Source organism: Scyliorhinus canicula, chromosome 14 (genome assembly GCF_902713615.1).
Source record: "Scyliorhinus canicula chromosome 14, sScyCan1.1, whole genome shotgun sequence".
Taxonomy (NCBI): Eukaryota; Metazoa; Chordata; class Chondrichthyes; order Carcharhiniformes; family Scyliorhinidae; genus Scyliorhinus; species Scyliorhinus canicula.
This window is the reverse complement of record NC_052159.1, coordinates 34074582-34093108: the sequence shown is the minus strand read 5'-3', so window position 1 is coordinate 34093108 and position 18527 is coordinate 34074582. Positions and strand designations below refer to the sequence as shown.

The following is an 18527-nucleotide window of genomic DNA, read 5'->3' as shown; positions in this document are numbered from 1 at the left end:
TAAAATTGTTAATTTCTGAATGTGGCCCTTGCACGGAAAAGTTTGCCCATCCCTGATCTAGAATGAGACGTCCTTCTTGCCATGAAGCTGCAGAGAGAACCCAATCATGCTAACCTTTTACACTATATCTCCCCTAAGTCTCTGACTTAATCTCTAATTCATGAGAGAACTACAATGTGGATTTCACCAGTTTACCCAATCATGTTCTCCACTCCTTCGGGAGAGAATAAGAATTCGAGCTCTCCATGCATTCTTTCAAACTCTGTGGGGCAGAATGAGAATTGTCAGAGGATACCAGTTCACCGTCAAGGCCACCTTCCAGGTCTCCTGAAGAACTGATCAACTCTAAAGAAGGTTGCCTCTTGTATAAACTAGTGCTTCCATGTTCCTGCAGACTATAGTGACATCTGTCTCTACAAGTGGGCAGCACAGTGGTTAGCACAGTTGCTTTACAGCTCCAGGGTCCCAGGTCCGATTGCCGGCTTGGGTCACTGTCTGTGCGGAGTCTGCACGTTCTCCCCGTGTCTGCATGGGTTTCCTCCAGGTGTTCCGGTTTCCTCCGACAGTCCAAAGATGTGCAGGTTAGGTGGATTGGCCGTACTAAATTGCCCATAGTGTTCAAAAAGGGTAGGTGGGGTTACTGGGTTGTGGGGATAGGGTGGAGGTATGGGCTTAGGTGGGTTGGGCTTTCCGGTGCAAACTCGATGGGCCAAATGGCCTCCTTCAGCACTGTAAATTCTATGGGCTGGATTCCCGCTGCCCTGTGCTGAAATTGCATTTGGCGTGGGGGAGGAGAAGCAAAGTTCCTGATTGAATCGTGCTCGGTGCCGATCCGGCGATTCTCCGGGCCTCGAATATCGGCGCGTCCGCAAATTACGGTGCGCGGCTGGGGGGCCATTCACAGAGGCCTGCCCAGCGATACTCCACTCCCGAGTGGTCGAGTTCCTGACGGCGTGGAACTAATGTGGTATGGCCGGTCGGGACTCTCGCATGGCGGCTGTAGACTCAGTCCGCGGCAGCCCTGGTGGGGGGATCGAGCACCGGTGGGGGAGGGGGGGGGCCTTATGGGCAGCCGGGGCAGCGATCGGGTCGGAAGATCAGTGGGGACACTAAGTCAGAGAATTCTGAAGCGGGGTACAATGATAATGTAACTGCCAGATAATGTAATTGTCCTTTTTTAATAAAGCCTTTATCGTTATCACTCCACTTTCAGCCTTACTATTAGCTTGTGTGTATCTCTGCAAGCTAGTCATGTAGACAAACCCATAAGATTCCGTGAATCCGTGAAGTATTCGTTAGCAAACAGGGCTCCATTGTCTGAAATGGCCAAGTCTAGAATCCCGCGTGAGGCAAAAATGTGTTTCAATGATGCAATGACAGCCTCATACCCATAAGAGGTACAGGGAGAAAGCGGAAATATGTCACTGAGATCGAGGGTCAAACATGATATTGAATGGTGGAGCAGGTTCCTATTTTCTGTTTCTATGTCCATGAGCAGCCCATGCCCAAGTCAGCCTCTTGTAATTATCGCACATGTGCGATTGTGCAAAAAAAATTAAAGAGGCTAAGCGCTTAAAGAAATTGCCCACGCACTCGGGCAAAAAACACATTAGAGGGAACATTGGTCACATGTACTGTGGCTAAATTTGCAGGTGATTAAAAAATAATTAAGGTGGGAGACTTCAAAGCTGAACAGAGTAAACTACAGGAGGATTTGAATATAATTAAGAAATTATGCAGTAAGTAGATAAATTTCAATGTTGAATAATGCAGAGTTCTTCATATGGGAGCACAGTAAGAAGTCTTACAACACCAGGTTAAAGTCCAGCAGGTTTGATTCAAACACAAGCTTTCGGAGCGCAGCTCCTTCCTCAGGTGAATGGCGAGGTATGTTCCAGAAACATTTATATAGACAAAGTCAGAGATGTTGGACAACGCTTGGAATGCAGGCATTTGCAGGTAATCAAATCATTGCAGATCCAGGGAGAAGGATAATCACAGGCTAAAGAGGTGTAAATTGTCTCAAGCCCGAACAGTTGGTAGGATTTTGCAAGTCCAGGCCTGATGGTGGGGGGTGGATGTAATGCGACATGAATCCAAGATCCCTGTTGAGGCCGCACTCATGCGTGCGGAACTTAGCTATAAGTTTTTGCTCGGCAATTCTGCGTTGTTGCGTGTCCTGAAGACCGCCTTGGAGAACGCTTACCCGGAGATCAGAGGCTGAATGCCCTTGACTACTGAAGTGTTCCCCGACTGGAAGGGAACATTCCTGGTGTTGTAAGACTTCTTACTGTGCTCACCCCAGTCCAACGCCGGCATCTCCACTTCATATGGGAGGAATGGGAGGAAAAACATTGAGGAATTATTATTACTTAAATGAAAATAAACTATGGGCCTGAACTTCCTCAGAGTGGCAATCAGTGTCAAGTTGCAACCCTGTTCCCTCTTTCTTACTTAATTATTTTCCCGGCCTATCTCGCCTGATTTTTCAACTCAGGCCACGGAAATTCAGGCAGTGCAGAGCGTCCCCTGGGCCTAGCTTATAAGTGCAGCTGACATTGAAGGGAAGGAGGCCATGCTTCCTTTCTTATGGCACAAGCTGCCATAAACCAGGTAAGTAAAAGTTCCACGAGAGGGGGGAAGTGCGTTTCCTGTTTGGCATATCAAAGTTATCACAATTTTCAGTTGCAGTGAGTAAAGCATATCAGATGTATTGAAAGATCAATATTGAGCCAAAAGAGTGAAGCACATCCACCACTTTACAAATCAATACGGCAACTGCACAAATAGTGCTGTGTATAGTTCCGGTCACCACCGCACAAGACAGGAATTGCAACTATTGAAAACAAATAGAAGGCAATCAAAATAATTGAGGGGATGGAGGGATTAGATTCCGATTATCGATTTTGTGAATTGGATTTGTTCCCACTTGAAACAAGAAGGTGGAGGTGACATAAATACTGTTTTTAGGATTTTAGGATTCTACAGTGAATAGATAATGTAGATCATGACAAGCTGGCTCAGTCTAAATAGTAAAGCACGAGGTAAAGTAAAGTCGCATTGTCCCAGACGGCTATCGGCTGCTTTCCCCTTTGAGGGGAAGACCTGACTGGTGGTGGTTTAACCTGAGGATCATCACACCTCAGGCGAGGGGTAAGGTTGAGAAGGCGGGCATTGAACTCCCGCTGTTGGCCTCAATTTGCATCAATAACCAGCTGCCTAGTCAACTGAGTTAAACCTTTTGCACATATCTTTGTGGAAGCCCTCGTCCGTCCCTCAGATGGTGTTCTTGATCTTCTCCAGATGGAGAAATTCCGTCAGGTCTGCCAGCCAGTCTGCAGCTGTGGGTGGTGCTGCCAATCACCAGCCAAGCAGGATTCTCCAGCGTGCGATTAGGGATGCAAAGGCCAGGGCGTCGGCCCTCTTCCCCATATGAACCCGACATGTCTGGAGCAGGCACAGGTCATGTAGGCGTGGTTGGCTGGGCCTCCCTGGAACCATTCACATTTGTCCACCGCCTCCGGGAAGAAACTGCTCATTTGGGTTCTAGTCAGGTGGGCTCTGTGCATCACTTTAAACTGCATAAGGCTTCCCGTAGCACAGGAGGAGGTGGAGTTGGTCCCGCTCAGTGCTTTGCTCCAGAGTCCCCAACCCACTTCCGTCCCCAGTTTGTTCTCCCATTTCTGTATAGTTTTACCAGTGGTAGTCTTTCCCTGTCTAGCAATCGTCCGTATATGCTCTCCTCCCCCCCCCCCCCCTTATTGTCCGTGTTGATTAGCTCCTCTTGGAGATTGTGTCTCAGGGCCGTGGAGTACTTTGCCGTCTAAAATGTTTAATTTGGAGATGCCTGAAGTTCTGTCCCGTCGGTAAGTCCAGATCCTCCAACAGTTCATCCAAGGTCGTAAATCTGTCCCCTATTTAGAGGTCCCTAACCGCCAGCGTCTCCCCGTCCTGCCTCCATTTTTTTAAAGGTGGCGTCGAGCATGGTTGGTGGGAATTTGTGGTTGCCTCAGATGGGGCCATGGTGGACATGTCGGCTAAACTGAAATGTTGCCTTATTAAGTTCCACGTCTCAATGTGGCTACCACCACTGGGCTGGATGTGTGCCTTGATTGGAGGGGGGGAACGGGACCGGTGCCGTAGTGAGTACTCAGAGGGTCGTTCCCTTGCAGGAGGCCTCCCCCAGCCTCATCCATTCCGTGTTTGGCTCTTGTATCCATCTCGGCCCTCTCGGCTGTGGCCGACCATATAATCATAATAATCTTCATTAGTGTCACAAGTAGGCTTACATTAACACTGCAATGAAGTTACTGTGAAAATCCCCTAGTTGCCACACTGCGGTGCCTGTTCAGGTACACTGAGGAGAATTCAGAATGCTCAATTCACCTAACAAGCACGTCTTTCCGGACTTGTGGGAGGAAACTGGAGTACCCGGAGGAAACGGTGTAACAAAATGCTCTTTATATTGTTTTGAATAAATCAATTAACAAAGAAGGGTGACAAATGGTCAAATGGACAAATTAAAGGGGCAGCCCCTTAAAGGGAACTGCAACAAAAGACAGAATTAGAAGCAAAGATCAAACCAAAATGTGATAGTGGGGGTCAGTGAAGCACCATAGCCCCTGCGGTGCCAAATGGACACGGAATGCGTTAATCGTGCTGGAAAATGCTCTTGCTGTGTCCCAACTGAAATCCCAACTAATGTCTTTCAGCTGCATACAATTAAACATTGAATCCACCCCAAATCACGGGAAACCCGCAGCAGGGACACACCATTGGCAGGACTGGAAGATCTCGCTGCCATGAACAGCCAGAAGATCTCATCCATTCTATTTATTACTGTCTTACCAGATTTGTGTAAGAGCCTTTACTCCCAAGTTCTTTCCCTTTTCTCAAACCTTTACGATTTTAATTCCAAATGTATTTATTTGGTGGAAGAGGATGAAAAAATAATATAAGTGTAAATTAGTCGGACCCTGAGGTCCATTTGTCAGATTTCAGTGGAGAGCAAGGGATTAAAAGGTTTTAAACCATTTCATGTCTCGCTTTTTAAACTGTGTAGATCTGCATTTCTCATCTCCTTCTATTGTTACACCTTGAATGATGGCGTTGTATCAAATGCTAAATAGGTACTAACTTTAATAGCTTTTGTGTGTGGTAGCAAACTTAAAAATACATTGGTAATCACTAACAACATTGCGGGAACACCTTCACCACCCTGATTGCTGTATTTCAGGAAGAAAGTCCACCTTGCCAGGGGTAATCAGGGATAGGCAACAAATGCTGGCCATGCCAGTGATACATACACATCCTGGGATGACTAAGAACAAAAATAAATTCATGGATAATTGCAGCATTCTTTAATTGTTATTTGCTAAATGGATATGTATATATCTAGCAAGTTTGGCCTGATGTTCTTTGATGATAGTAGTTATGCAGCTAACAGCACTTTTGGCATAGTTACGCCAGCTGGACTGCAGCAGTTAGCAACTTGCACATCTGCCCTCAGCAGATGCTGTGAGAAGCATTTGGCAGCTTTACGCACTGGTGCTTCTATATTGCATTCATGATGGCAAAATATTCACAAAGAAAATCCTGAGGAATTATGTACAGTTGGAAAAATCGAGTAAAAATATTTTTATTCTATAACTTTTTTTATCTCTGCAAACATACAAAATCGTACACTCAAAATAGTTTGTGTACATTTATGTAACAAGAACATTTTTGCGTTTTGCTAATCTTCAGATCAAATCAGGTTCAGTAGCACAGTGTTGCTTCACAGCGCCAGGGACCTGGGTTCGATTCCCAGCTTGGGTCACTGTCTAAGCGGAGTCTGCACGTTCTCCCAGTGCTTGTTAGGTGAATGGGACATTCTGAATTCTCCCTCAGTGTACCCAAACAGGCGCTGGAGTGTGGCAGCTAGGGGATTTTAACAGCAACTTCATTGCAGTGTTAATGTAAGCCTACTTGTAACACTAATAAAGATTATTATATCATTAATTTTGCCCTCCCTCCTTCCTTCCCCAACCCTTGGATTATCCCATAATTACATTATTTCTAACTGGGTCTAATTCTTTCAATAAATGCCACCTGTGCCATATGCTAGCAAACAGAAAACGTGTTTCTTGGTTTTATCTCGTATTGCTGTTTCCATCTTTTATTGTCACTTTTGATTGTATTGTAGAACCGTTTATCATCCAAGAGATTTGTAGACAAATCGAATCGTAGAAAGGTTACAGCTTTATGTTGTATCTGTGTTAGTTCCATGTTCATAGCAACACAGTTATTCCCACACACCCTGCCACCACCCCACTATCTGGCAGTACAATCCAATCCAGATCCGAACCACTTGCTGTGTCAAAAAATGTTTTCCTCAGGCTGCCTCTGGTTCTGCTGGCAATTACCTGAAATTGCTGTCCTTTGGATCGTGATCCTTACATCAATGGGGATATTTTCACGTTGACTACTCTCTCCAGACTAATGATTTTTACTACTTGTATGAAATTTCTTTGCAATCTCTTTAAGGAGAATACTCAAACTTTGCCAGTATGTTTTTTTCATTCTTTCTTGGGATGTGAGCACCACTGGCAAAGCGAGCATTTATTGCACATCCCTAATTGCCCCCAGGAATGTGGTGATGAAGTGCCTATTGAACCGCTGCAATCCATCTGTTATACCTACAGTGCTGTTAGGAAGAGAGTCCCAAGATTTTGACCCAGCAATAATGAAGGAATGGCCTTATAGTTCCAAGTCAGGATGGTGTGTGGCTTCGAGAGGAACTTGTAGGAGATGGTGTTTCCATGCATCTACTGCCCCTGTCCTTCTAGGATTGTGATTTTGGAAGGTACAATTGAAGGAGGTATGGCAAGTTTCTGCAATGCATCCTGTATATGACACACACTACTGCCACTGTGTACCGGTCATTGGATACAATACTCCAGTGGAGACCAAATCAGTGTTTTATAAATTTTGTACTCCATCCCTCAGTTTATAAAGCTCGGGTCACATCTGCTTTACCACGTGACACGCTGCCCTGTCACCTTTGCCACGTGACACGCTGCCCTGTCACCTTCAACAATTTGTGCATATTTACCCCCTGGTCCCTCGGCCATTGCATCCCCTTTAGAGTTGTCTCCTTTTATTTTATGTTTACTTTGCTCATTTTTCCTACCAAAATGTACCCCTTAACACTTATTATCTCCTAATATGGCAAAGCCAGAGCACTGTATTCCATAGCATTACATCTTGAGATCTTAAGTACCAAGTAAAACTCAAGACAACATTACAATGAACCAGAACCAGTACTTTTTTGTTGAGGGCAAAGTCGCTTTTCTTTGTTAAACGTCAAGGCACCTGGGTGATAATCCCAAAGAGCAGTTCACTTTTGTATTGTGCAAAAGGAGAAAGAACGCCTAGCGTTAGCAACAACTCCAGAATGAGTGCCCTCTCACTGAAGTTCAATTGCCTTGGAAACTATTATAGCTTGGCTCTCTGGCTCCACTGGACTCCTCCTGGGAATATAAAGCAGGCTTATGTTCCAGCTTCTTTCCTGTGCCGGGGCGGTAGTTTTGTCTCGAGTTCCCATGTTCTGCACGTTTTTGTTTATGTATGAAGGGGGCACTATGAAAGACAGGTTTGTCTTCATGGAAGGATGTAATTTTAATGTGACTGCATTATCTTTAAAAACCCGCTGAACAGTTAAAATGCACTTTTGTCAAAAAGAACAGAGAATTGAGTATTTTTGGTGTTAAAGCATAGTCACAAAGCAGAATCAAAGTTTATTTATTATTTGTGAAGCTTTCCTTGGTTCATATGAAACGAGAGGATAGTTGTTTTTGCAAATTAAATCAAGGTATCTACTTCTCATTCATTTCCACAGAGATTATGTGAGAACAAACTGAAAGCTGAAATGTTCCTTTGTGACGGAGGTGGTTGAGATGACCTAATCATGTCTTTTTTTGCCATTTATGATGAGAGGAAAATATGTTCTTTTAATCTGATTAGGTCTCAAAGCCAATATATGCCACATAAATCTTTGTAGCTCAGTTTTTTTTGTGTCTTTATTGGCTCATGTTCAAGTTTTTTGATAGGTTCCGATGAAGCCGAGCTTTATGATTGGTTGCTTTTCTTACTAGTAACAATAAACCAATCGGTTCAGATGAAGCCGAACTTTCTGGTTGGTTGCTTTTCTTACTAGTAACAATAAACCTATCGGATAGTAGAAGGGAAAATGATTCCCTTGAGCTGCTATCGGATCCAATTTCTGCGGCCTATCCAACAGTCTTAAAGAAGGGAAGAGATAAATCACAGCTACCCTCCATCAGTAATTTTCAGCAGATTCTTGATGTTCCTTGTGTATCTCACTTTCTAATGCCTTGATCGTTAGCTTTCACCTGCGCCCCCCCCCCCCCCCCCCCCCCCCCCCCCCCCCCCCCCCCCCCCCCCCCGAGCCCTGACTCAGGCTTCCCTTGCGTCCTTTAGTCTGGCCTAAACCCCCCCCCCCCCCCCCCCCCCAAACATACTTGCCTTGTCGCATATAGAAATGTTGTCCGGGATTCTCCCCTACTCGGCGGGGCGGGGGGTCCCGGCGTCGGGCCTCCACCAAGCTGCGGAATTATCCGCACCTTTGGGGAGGCCCGACGCGGAGTGGTTGGTGCCACCCCACGGCGGAGTGGTTGGCGCCACGCTGACTGGCACAAAACTGGCGCAAACGGCCTTTGACGCCCCCCCCGGCGCCGGGGCTGGCCGAAAGGCCTTCGCCGGTTCGCGCATGCGCCGGTGCGTCAGCGGCTGCTGACGTCACCACCGGCGCATGCGCGGTAGGGGTGTTCTCTTCCGCCTCCGCCATGGTGGAGGCCGTGGTGGCGGCGGAAGAAAAAGAGTGCCCCCACGGCACAGGTCCGCCCGCCAATCGGTGGGCCCCGAACGCAGGCCAGGCCACCGTGGGGGCACCCCCCGGGGTCCGATTTCCCCCCCCCCCAAGGACCCCAGGGGGCCGCTCGCGCCACCAATCCCGCCGCCACCAGAGGTGGTTGAAACCACGTCGGCGGGATTGGCCTCTCAGCCGCGGGACTTCGGCCCATCGTGGGCCGGAGATTCGCCGCGGGGGGCACGCCGATCGGCGCGGCGTGATTCCCGCCCCTGCCAATTCCCGGGTGGCGTAGAATTTTGGCCGGGGCGGGGGCGGGGTTTACACCGGCCCCGGGCGAAGGGTCGGTGAATTTCGCCCATTATGTCTATCAATTGAATATTCTGATATGCTGTTAGGATTTTGATTTCTATCAGCATATTTTGGAGATTCTATGTTAAAATCATAGACCTGGTGCTGATTGTCCTAATTTGTTCATTAGATTCTAAGGGAAGTATATTTATGCTTTGTGAAGCTATCACTTATTTATTAAAAGCTATGATGCACAGTTTTGTACTTGCATGAATTGTATGTTTAGCAGTAAAAGTTTATATGGATAATATACTCTCATATGTAGTTGAGAAGTCACTGTGTATTCTGCAGGAAGAATGTTTCACCATATCATGCACTTGGGCAGGGGGAAAATTAATGATATAGCCCTTTGGTGTGGATTCAGTTGAGTTTCTGGATTGTGAAAGGCATCCTGCAAACTAGTGGTATTGGCTATGGTCGATGTCCCCCATGGCTAGTTGTGGATTGCTGTTAGATAGGGTAGCTCTTTTTTGTTGGTGAAATTCTACCGTGTCCTCTTTAACTTTGGAGAAAATAATATGCAGGAATAACAAAAATGGAAGCTAAAGATCCCTTCATGATGCCCTGGCTAAATGCACAATGATACCATGCAGAAAAAAATCGCAAGTTCAACCCTTGAACCACTGGAGCAGTCTGGAATAGGCATTCATGTCTTGCTTTATGGGGGAAAAGGTGCCATAATTCATACCCCTGCCGTTATTCGATGTGCTTGAGGATGTTAGTTGAGGACTTTAATGACCAGGAAGCCAGCGATAGGAAGCACAGAGAATTTATTTAACGTAACATAAAGTCTGTCCATGGCAGTAACCATATACAATCACAGTCCCCGTTGGGATAACCAACCTGCTCGGGCTGGCTTTTCTGCTCAGTCTTACGAACCCCAGCTGGGTGAACCTCCGTCAACTACTGGGGAAACTCATATTCCACGAGCCCAACCAGGAGATCAATTTCTATTTCCCAATGGGCCTTGTGGGGGTTATTACAAGGACAAAATTGGACTGGGTTGTTGAGCAGCACCGTCTAATCAGAATTGAGTGAGGTCCTTAGGGTGGAGATGGAAAGGAGAGGTTTTAGACACCTGTAAAGTAGAAAATAAGGTGCTAAGGAAGGAAAAATGTGAACTAATAAAGACAGCCTTAAATTAAACACAAATTTGCAGTCATTTTCAAAGCTGCATTTTGTTTAGGAGGAAAGTTTGGAAATGTGCTTATCATTGCTGCCACCTTCTGGATTCTTTGCAATATTACCTTGCTACAAAATTACATTATAAAGCTATTAGATCTTCGCGACCTTCAACAAAGCGCTGTACACTTCTGAGCCCCCGGAGGGAGAATCGGAGACGAAACGGCTCCTCAACGGGCTGGACATACCAGTTGTGGGGGAGGGAAAGAAACAGGGTCTGGAAGCACCATTAGAACTGGGGAAAGTCATGGAGACTCCATGTAGTCGGGGACGTCACCGGGTCTGGATGGAACTACTTTGCAACAGCTCTGGCCCTGCACCTGCGGAAGATGTTCAACGACGCGCTACTGAGAGGGACCCTGCAACCACGCTGCCACAGGCCTCAATATCACCGATCCCTAAAAAAAGACAAAGACCCGACGGAGTGTGGGTCGTACAGTCCCCTCTCACTCATAAACAATGACGCAAAAGTCCTGCCGAAGGTCCTGCCGAGACGACTGGAGAGTTGCCTGCTGGAGGTAGTTGCAGAAGATCTGACGGGCTTTATCAAGGGCAGACAACTAATAGCGAACATCAGGCGTCTGCTGAATGTGGCCATTGCCCACACCAGAAGTGATCATCTCCCTCAAAGCAGAGAAGGTCTTTGACAGAATCGAATGGAGGTACCTCATAGATACCAGAACGGTTTTGGTTTGGCCGAGTGTTCACCACGTGGGTGAAACTAATGCACGTTGCTCCCTCAGCGAGCGTACGGACAAACGCCATCAGTTCTGAATACTTTGGCTGCACCGAGGCACGCAACAGGGATGCCGGCTGTCCCCGCTGCTACTTGCACTGACTTGCGAGCCACTGACTATCGCTCTTAGAGTGGCAAAGGGGTGGATCAGGTGCTCAAGAAGCCCAGTGGTAGTGGCCGTGCTAAGAACGTGGAACCAACTTCGACACCACTTTGGTCTGGTTGCAATGTCCACTGTTGCCCTCTGTGACAAGACCATGAATTCACCCTTGTGACAATGCATGCCTTCTTTAAAAGGTGGAGACAGGACGAAGGGGTACTGACGATAGGGGACCTATAAGTAGACAGCAGAGTAGCGATCTGGGGAGAACGTACGCACAAGGTGCAACTCCCGAAAGGGACCGAGCTCTGCTAATACGGACAAGGAACTTCCTCCACAAGGAGACAGCAACTCTCCCCCAGCTACCAGGACCCCCCTCCTGGACAGACCTCTGACCACGCAGGGCTGAGCTTAACGCAATTAAACATAGTGCACAGGGCGCACTTATCCGGAACATGCATGAGCGGGTTCTTCCCGTAGGTGGAGGAAAAATGCGAATGGTGTCAGGTAGGTCCAGCCAATCACACCCATATGTTCTGGTCTTGCCCCACACTCGTCGGGTACTGGGCAGCCTTTCTTGAGGCCATGTCTAAGGTGCTGGAGGTGAGGGTGGAGCCATGCCTACTAGGGTCTTCGGGGTATCATAGCAGCCAGAACACTTTATGGGGAGAGGCGCAGGTGCCCTAGCCTTTGCCTCCTGGAGGCTCCTGCTCGGCTGAAGATCAGCAGCACCACCCAAGGCCGCAGACTGGCTGTCCAATTTCTGAGAATTCCTTAAATTGGGGAATAATAAAATTCTTCATTCAGGGATCGGAGGCAGGCTTCCATAACACGTGGAGGCTATTCACCAGCCTATTCCAAGACCTGTTTGTGACCAGCAACAAATAGGGGAGGAGGGGTGAAGGAGAGGGCCAAAACGGACAACGGAAGGGGAAGGAAAGGGGGGGGGGGGGGGGGGGGGGGGAGGGGAAGGGGCTGGGAGGATTTGGGGGGAAGAGAGAGGACATCAAACAAAACACAGGACAAGCAGGAAGCCAGAAGGGACAAGTAGTTGGGACACGCATGGGCATGACCACAACAGCAATGCTGAGGCACACCCGGTTGGCGCTAAATGAGCCCCTGGTATGTTCTAGCACCAGGAAGCGGCATGTACATAATTAATGCAGTGGGGTTGCAGAAAACAACCACCAGGGGCGCAAGAATAGGGGCCCCACACGTGTACATTTATGCCTTGGTTGTGTATCGTTTGATTGTTGTTGATGTTTTCCTTTTTGTACATCTATTTTTGTAGATTCCTCTTTATTGTTGTGCGATAGCCCTGGCGAATGTTATTATCAATATACATAAAGCCAATAAAAATATATTTTAAAAATACAACTATTAACTGGAATTTTCTGGCTGTTCACACCCCCACCATGGGGTTTCTGGCGACGAAGGGTGCACTCAACGGGAAACCCCATTGATAGTGGTAGGACCAGAAAATCCCGCCGCAGCTAATTGTAGGCCACCTCATGGCAAGTTGTGCGGAAAATCCCGCTCATTTGGTATTTGCTACATTACTGACTTGTTCTTGTCTATGCTGAGTCTGCCTTACAACACTGACTACATTTCAAACTAATTCATTGGCTTTAAAAGCCTTTGGAACTTGCTACGGCTTGGAAGACACTAAAAATGAAAGTTTTTTTTTTTCCATTTACACTGCAGACTGAAGTGATGAATGAAACTGCAGACATAATAACTGACTTTCATTCATTTCTCACCCATGGTGCTTTCTCTTGAAAGAAGATTTTCTAACCCTGCTACTCCTAACCGGCTCTCTCTCAGTGGCCTCAGCAAAGCTGGTGAAAAGCTGCTCTTCCTCATGTGGGGATCCTTGAGATGCCTAGAGCCGATGGCCTCTGTGTTCCTGAGCTTGCGAGGCCCTAACTGCAGACTGTTTCACCTCGGCTGTTGTGTGAACAGTCTGGTTCAGCTGACGTATTGGCTCCATGGGTGTTGTTTGAGGGGGTGGCAAAAGAATGGAATTTGTGAGACAGCAAAACATAATGGTCCCATTGCACCACCGTCATTCTTATGGGACTGAGCATCATCTCTTCCGTTGATCTGCAAGTCAGCAGACTATAGAAGATGAACAGCTTCTTGAAAGCCCTTGACAATTTAACCTGTCCAAGGTGTACAGCTGTCTCTCTACGGTGGAGCCCAGAACCTGCAGACACCAGTTCACGTAATGCAGTAACCTTGTTTGCAATTTTAATGGGAGACAACTGCCATTTATACATCCACTAGTCAAGAGAATACCAACCCCATTATTTTCAATTCAGGTTTGTCCAATACCACCACCTCAACGATGGTGGGTACACTGTTAACCAACTTTATAGCAAATCATGCCTGACACAATCAAATTATTTTCATTCATATGGTGTGTTGGGTTTGTCCAGTAAGCTGAAGGCTGGAACTTTAGAGGAGATGTATGAGGCAAGTTTTTTTACACAGAGGGTAGTGGGTGCCTGGAACTCGCTGCCGGTGGAGGTGGTGGAAGCAGGGACGATAGTGACATTTAAGGGGCATTTTGACAAATACATGAATAAGATGGGAATAGAGGGATATGGACCCAGGAAGTTTAGAAGATTTTAGTTTAGACGGGCAGCAAGGTCGACATGGGCTTGGAGGGCCAAAGGGCCTGTTCCTGTGCTCTACTTTTCTTTGTTCTTTGTTAAGCTGCAAACTTGGAAGCAGTAGAAAGTCATTTCTTCTCATCCTGCTTTTTCATTTCATTACAGCCAAAGATTAGAAATCCGAGCTGAGGTAGCAAATGCTTTCTTATCCAAATTTCAACTAAATGCAGATGAATTGAATATCCTCCGACGTCCAAGAGAGGGACCAATCACAGAGGTAATCCACAGCCTCCTGTCGTGTAGAAGAATCACTGTATTGCACTCGCAAAATCTATAACCTTTCATATGCTTTTAGGACTTCTTCAAAGCACTTGGAAAAGTAAAGTTAATTCACAATGACGTCAAGGTTTTATTACGAACGAACCAGCAAACTGCAGGGTAAGGAATATTTTTAAACTGCCCCCCTGCAGAAGTGTTCTTATTTCTGTAACTTTTGTAATAAGTATAGATCGAGTTGAGGAAGCAATGAGGATAGTTGTTGACTATTCCAACTGTTATGCCATTGTTTAAATGCAATCTTGAGTGTAAGCTTTTGAGCAGAATATTTGGGAGAGAAGTAGAGCACACAGACATAAGTGGTGAACACAGCAGAGTGGTGAAACGGCTTGGAGCTGGGTAACAAAGCAGTCTGATGGGAGCTGGAATAAGACTCCAAGCCTGAAGTGAAACCGGAATGGAATGCTACCGATTTCCTGTGAGGTGTTGATTAACAGGAAATTCCAGGGCCCAGAATACTCACGGGAAAGCAAATTCAGAGTTTAAAGCTGCAGAAGAGCTAGTTGGGTTCAGGTTTTTTATTTATTCATTCATGGGATGTGGGCTTCGCTGGCTGGGCCAGCATTTATTGCCCATCCCTAATGGCCCTTGGGGGACAGTTAAGAGTCAACCATATTGCTGTGGGTCTGGAGGCACATATAGGCCAGACCGGGTAAGGACAATAGATTCCTTCCCGAAAGGACATTAGTGAACCAGATGGTTTTTTACGACTATCAACAAAGGTTTCATGATCATCAATAGACTTTTTAATTCCCGATTCTTCTTTGAATTCAAATTTCATCATCTGCAGTGGCGGGTTTTGAACCCAGGTCGCCAGAACCTGGATTTCTGGTTGACTAGTCCAGTGACAATACCATTATGACACCGCCTCCCCTGAGAGGGAAAGTATGTCTAGAGCTAGAAGTGGGGATGGAATCTTGAGCTGAGGCCAAGGGAACAGAACACAGTTGATAAAGATGCCATTAGCTGGGATATCAGCTTTACTCTTTTTTTAAAATTGGAATCTGAGCCTCCCGCCTAAACCTGGCCTCACTGGTTAGACTTCTGCCTCATTTCTCAGTTCACTCGTTAGCAATTAGTAAAATCAGGATATCTGGAATAACTTCACAACCAAGCCTGTTTCTGGATCTATGTCCAGGGGTTACTGCATCGAGATCAGAAATCCTGGCCAACTTTTCATTCCATAAGACAGAATATTAAGGCTGTTAAGATAATTTTACTCATGGCACACTGATGACTGGTAACAGCATGTCCGGCCGCCACCCTTTCTTCAACATTGATTGCATGGGATTAGCAAGCCAAGAATTTGACTGTCTAAATGGAGACAGGGTGCACCTTTAGGGGTACGGGTTAATGGTTAAAAACCTACCTTCAACAGTATTAATCGCCTTTGTTTTCTGAGCACTGGTTCCATCATTTGTGCATTTGTTATCCAACTGGTAATCTAAAACAGATTAATTTCCTCAGGTTTGCTTGTTGGAAGTTCAAAATTGAAAACCGTGTTGCACTCCATACATTCAACACCATAAGATTAATTCTCATTTCAAAGGGGACCAAGTACCTGATTCTAATTAATTTCAGAAGACTGTAGCTCTACTCAGGACTCAATGGTACCTCTTGTGCTACTAAAGCCATGCTAATCAGAAAAGATCCAACTTTAGTTTAGCACTGGGTACTGAATTAGTTACCAGTAACTGGTAACTCAATCCTGCCCACTTACTCACCAGAGCATTTCCCGGCTCCGTGCTGCTGAAAATTGAACCACATTTTTAATAAAATTCTCAAACAATCACTGTCGTTGAATTTTCAGTAACTGTTCAAAGTAAAAATCATTAAAACAATTTGAATGATAAGGGATTTGACATTTCCAAAGATTTATTTTTGGAATTTACCTAAATTTAAATTCGATTAGCATTTAGTCTGAATTAGAGGCTGTGTCAATCAGAAAATTGCTGGTTGCTTGAAGTTTTCATCCAGGTTCTTGGAAAGTTGCTTTGAAGTGGTATATTGCATTGTTCACTAGATGCTCATACAAATATAGCTTGCCAATTAATCAGGCAGAAAATACCTTAAGCCAAAGCTGATCGCTTTACAAAGCTATGAACACAGTACGTGTAAATATAGCACTTTGTCATGGAATATTGTATTCTAGTGGGTGGCATACAGTGATCAGCAAAATAAGTCCATAATAACAGTAAGTGCTTCAGAATAATAAATTACGTTCTCTGTTGTTTTAAAGTTTGGAAATCATGGAACAGATGGCACTCCTCCAAGAGACATCGTATGAAAAGCTTTACAGATGGGCACAAGGTATGTCACCAGTCCAATAAGTTTCTGATGCAAGGAACTGCAAAATTCTGTATGCATTATGAAGAATGCATCCATTTAGTGTGGAGAAGTCAAACATGCAGGATTCTTAATAATGTTTGGCAAAAAATTAATTGAAACCTGTTTTTCATAAGTGATTCATAATGAACAATTTTGAATAATTTCTGAAATGAGAGGCAATTTGCTGTGCTTATCTCAAAGTTGTACTGTAGCTGCAACTTTACCATTGTCAGATCATTTCAGTTGCTTATCCTTTCTACTGAGTTCTCGTGATTATGGCTGCTAGTTCCAGCAACAATACTGTTAATAGTTTTGATGGTAGGCTTTTAACCATTCACCTCTACTGGTGATGCACACTTTCTCCGTTTAGACAGTCGAGTTCTTAACTTCGTACGGCACAGAAGCAACGTGGTTAACAGTGTGGCTTCACAGCTCCAGGGTCCCAGGTTCAATTCCTGGCTTGGGACACTGTCTGTAAGGAGTCTGCACATTTTCCCCGTGTCTGCGTATGTTTCCTCTTCTGGTTTCCTCCCACAGTCCAAAGATGTGCAGGTCAGGTGGATTGGCCATGCTAAATTGCTCTTAGTGTCCAAAAAGGTTAGGAGGGGTTACTGGGGATAGGGTGGCAGTATGGGCTTAAGTGGGGTGCTCTTTCCAAGGGCCGGTGCAGACTCGATGGGCCGAGTGACTCAATGGGCCAAATGGCCTCCTTCTGCACTGTACATTCTATCTGTGTAATCCCATGCAATTAGTGTTGTAGAAAGGGAGACGTCTGGATACGCTGATAAGAGGGAAATTCTCAAGAACGCCTAGCCCTACTCATCATCAGTAATTTCAATGTTCTACAAAGCCTCTCACTCCCCATAAATTGGGTCGAAGAGGATTTTTTATGGAATCACTACAGTGCAAAATATTTCAGATCAACGAAGGAATGAAAATCATTCTCTGTAGCAGAGAGATGTGGATACCATTAGAAGTTTCAAGTTCATTTCTGGGACAAAGTTAGCTGGAGGAGCTCCACCAGGGCATTCTTTATTCTTTCAGCACATTTGTAGAGAACTCCCCAGTGGTTGAGTCGGTTAATGTTCTGCCCAGAGTGAAACTCAGCAACGTAAGGCCGAAAGATCCCATGTTTCATCCCTGGTCTGTGCTGAGTTAATATCTCGGCCAGGAAATCTCCAGTTTACAAAGGAGACATAAATATAAGACAGCGACTGATAATCCAGTAGGCCATTTCGAAGAAATCCCTTCACCTGGAGAGTGGTTACAATCTGGGACTCACCACCACCGCAAGGATCAGTTGAGTCAAATAATATAGGTAGATTTAACTGAAAGCTGGATAAACATGAGGGAGAAAGGAATATAAAGATATGTTGATGGGGTTAGGTTGGGTGGAAGGAGGCATGCAGGTCATGGCATGGACCTGTTGGGCTGAATGGCCTGCTTCTGTGCTCAGAAAATTATGTGAGCATTGAATTTTAAAATTCAAGCAATAAAACTATGAAAAGGTTTTGACTTTTTTAAATTCTTTGCAGCTGAATGTAGAACGCTAACTCAGGAATCTTGTGATATTTCACCAGCACAATCTCAAGCTATGGAGGCTCTGCAAGACAGGCTTGTGGTCTACAAGTTAGTACTGTTTTATGTAATTAGCTCTAATTTAAATTCACTATGTTACTCTTAACTACGTTTTTGAAATGTAAAACAAATATTCAATTATTGCCTGAATTCCTTTCTTTAAACTCAGATTAATCTTTTGACTGCTTCTGTGGTAAATGCACTGTCAGACTCGCACCCTATTTTGAGCCATTCAGTTTAATAACGTCCAAGGTTGCATAGACAGGAGGTTATTCATTTCTCCTTCCCCCTCAACCTTTCTCTTTCCCATCTTCTTCTCTCAAATCCACCATTTTCTTCAGCATATCCAGAATTTTAGTGTGGCCTTTTGTGGAGGACTCCTTGAACATTTTGTTTAAATGTGGATTTGGGAATCCAGAATTACGCAATGGA

General features: G+C 45.5%; 1 protein-coding gene across 2 annotated transcripts in view; it reads left to right on the top strand.

Annotated features, from left to right (window-relative positions):
• The window catches only part of cog6 (component of oligomeric golgi complex 6), a 167104-nt gene that overhangs the window by 95895 nt on the left and 52682 nt on the right, over window positions 1–18527 (top strand). For both annotated transcript variants that reach the window (XM_038817929.1, XM_038817930.1), the window contains exons 5-8: window positions 14019–14130; window positions 14209–14291; window positions 16429–16499; window positions 18053–18146. In XM_038817929.1, coding sequence (XP_038673857.1) covers window positions 14019–14130; window positions 14209–14291; window positions 16429–16499; window positions 18053–18146 — 360 coding nt within the window. The remainder of the gene's footprint in view (window positions 1–14018; window positions 14131–14208; window positions 14292–16428; window positions 16500–18052; window positions 18147–18527) is intronic.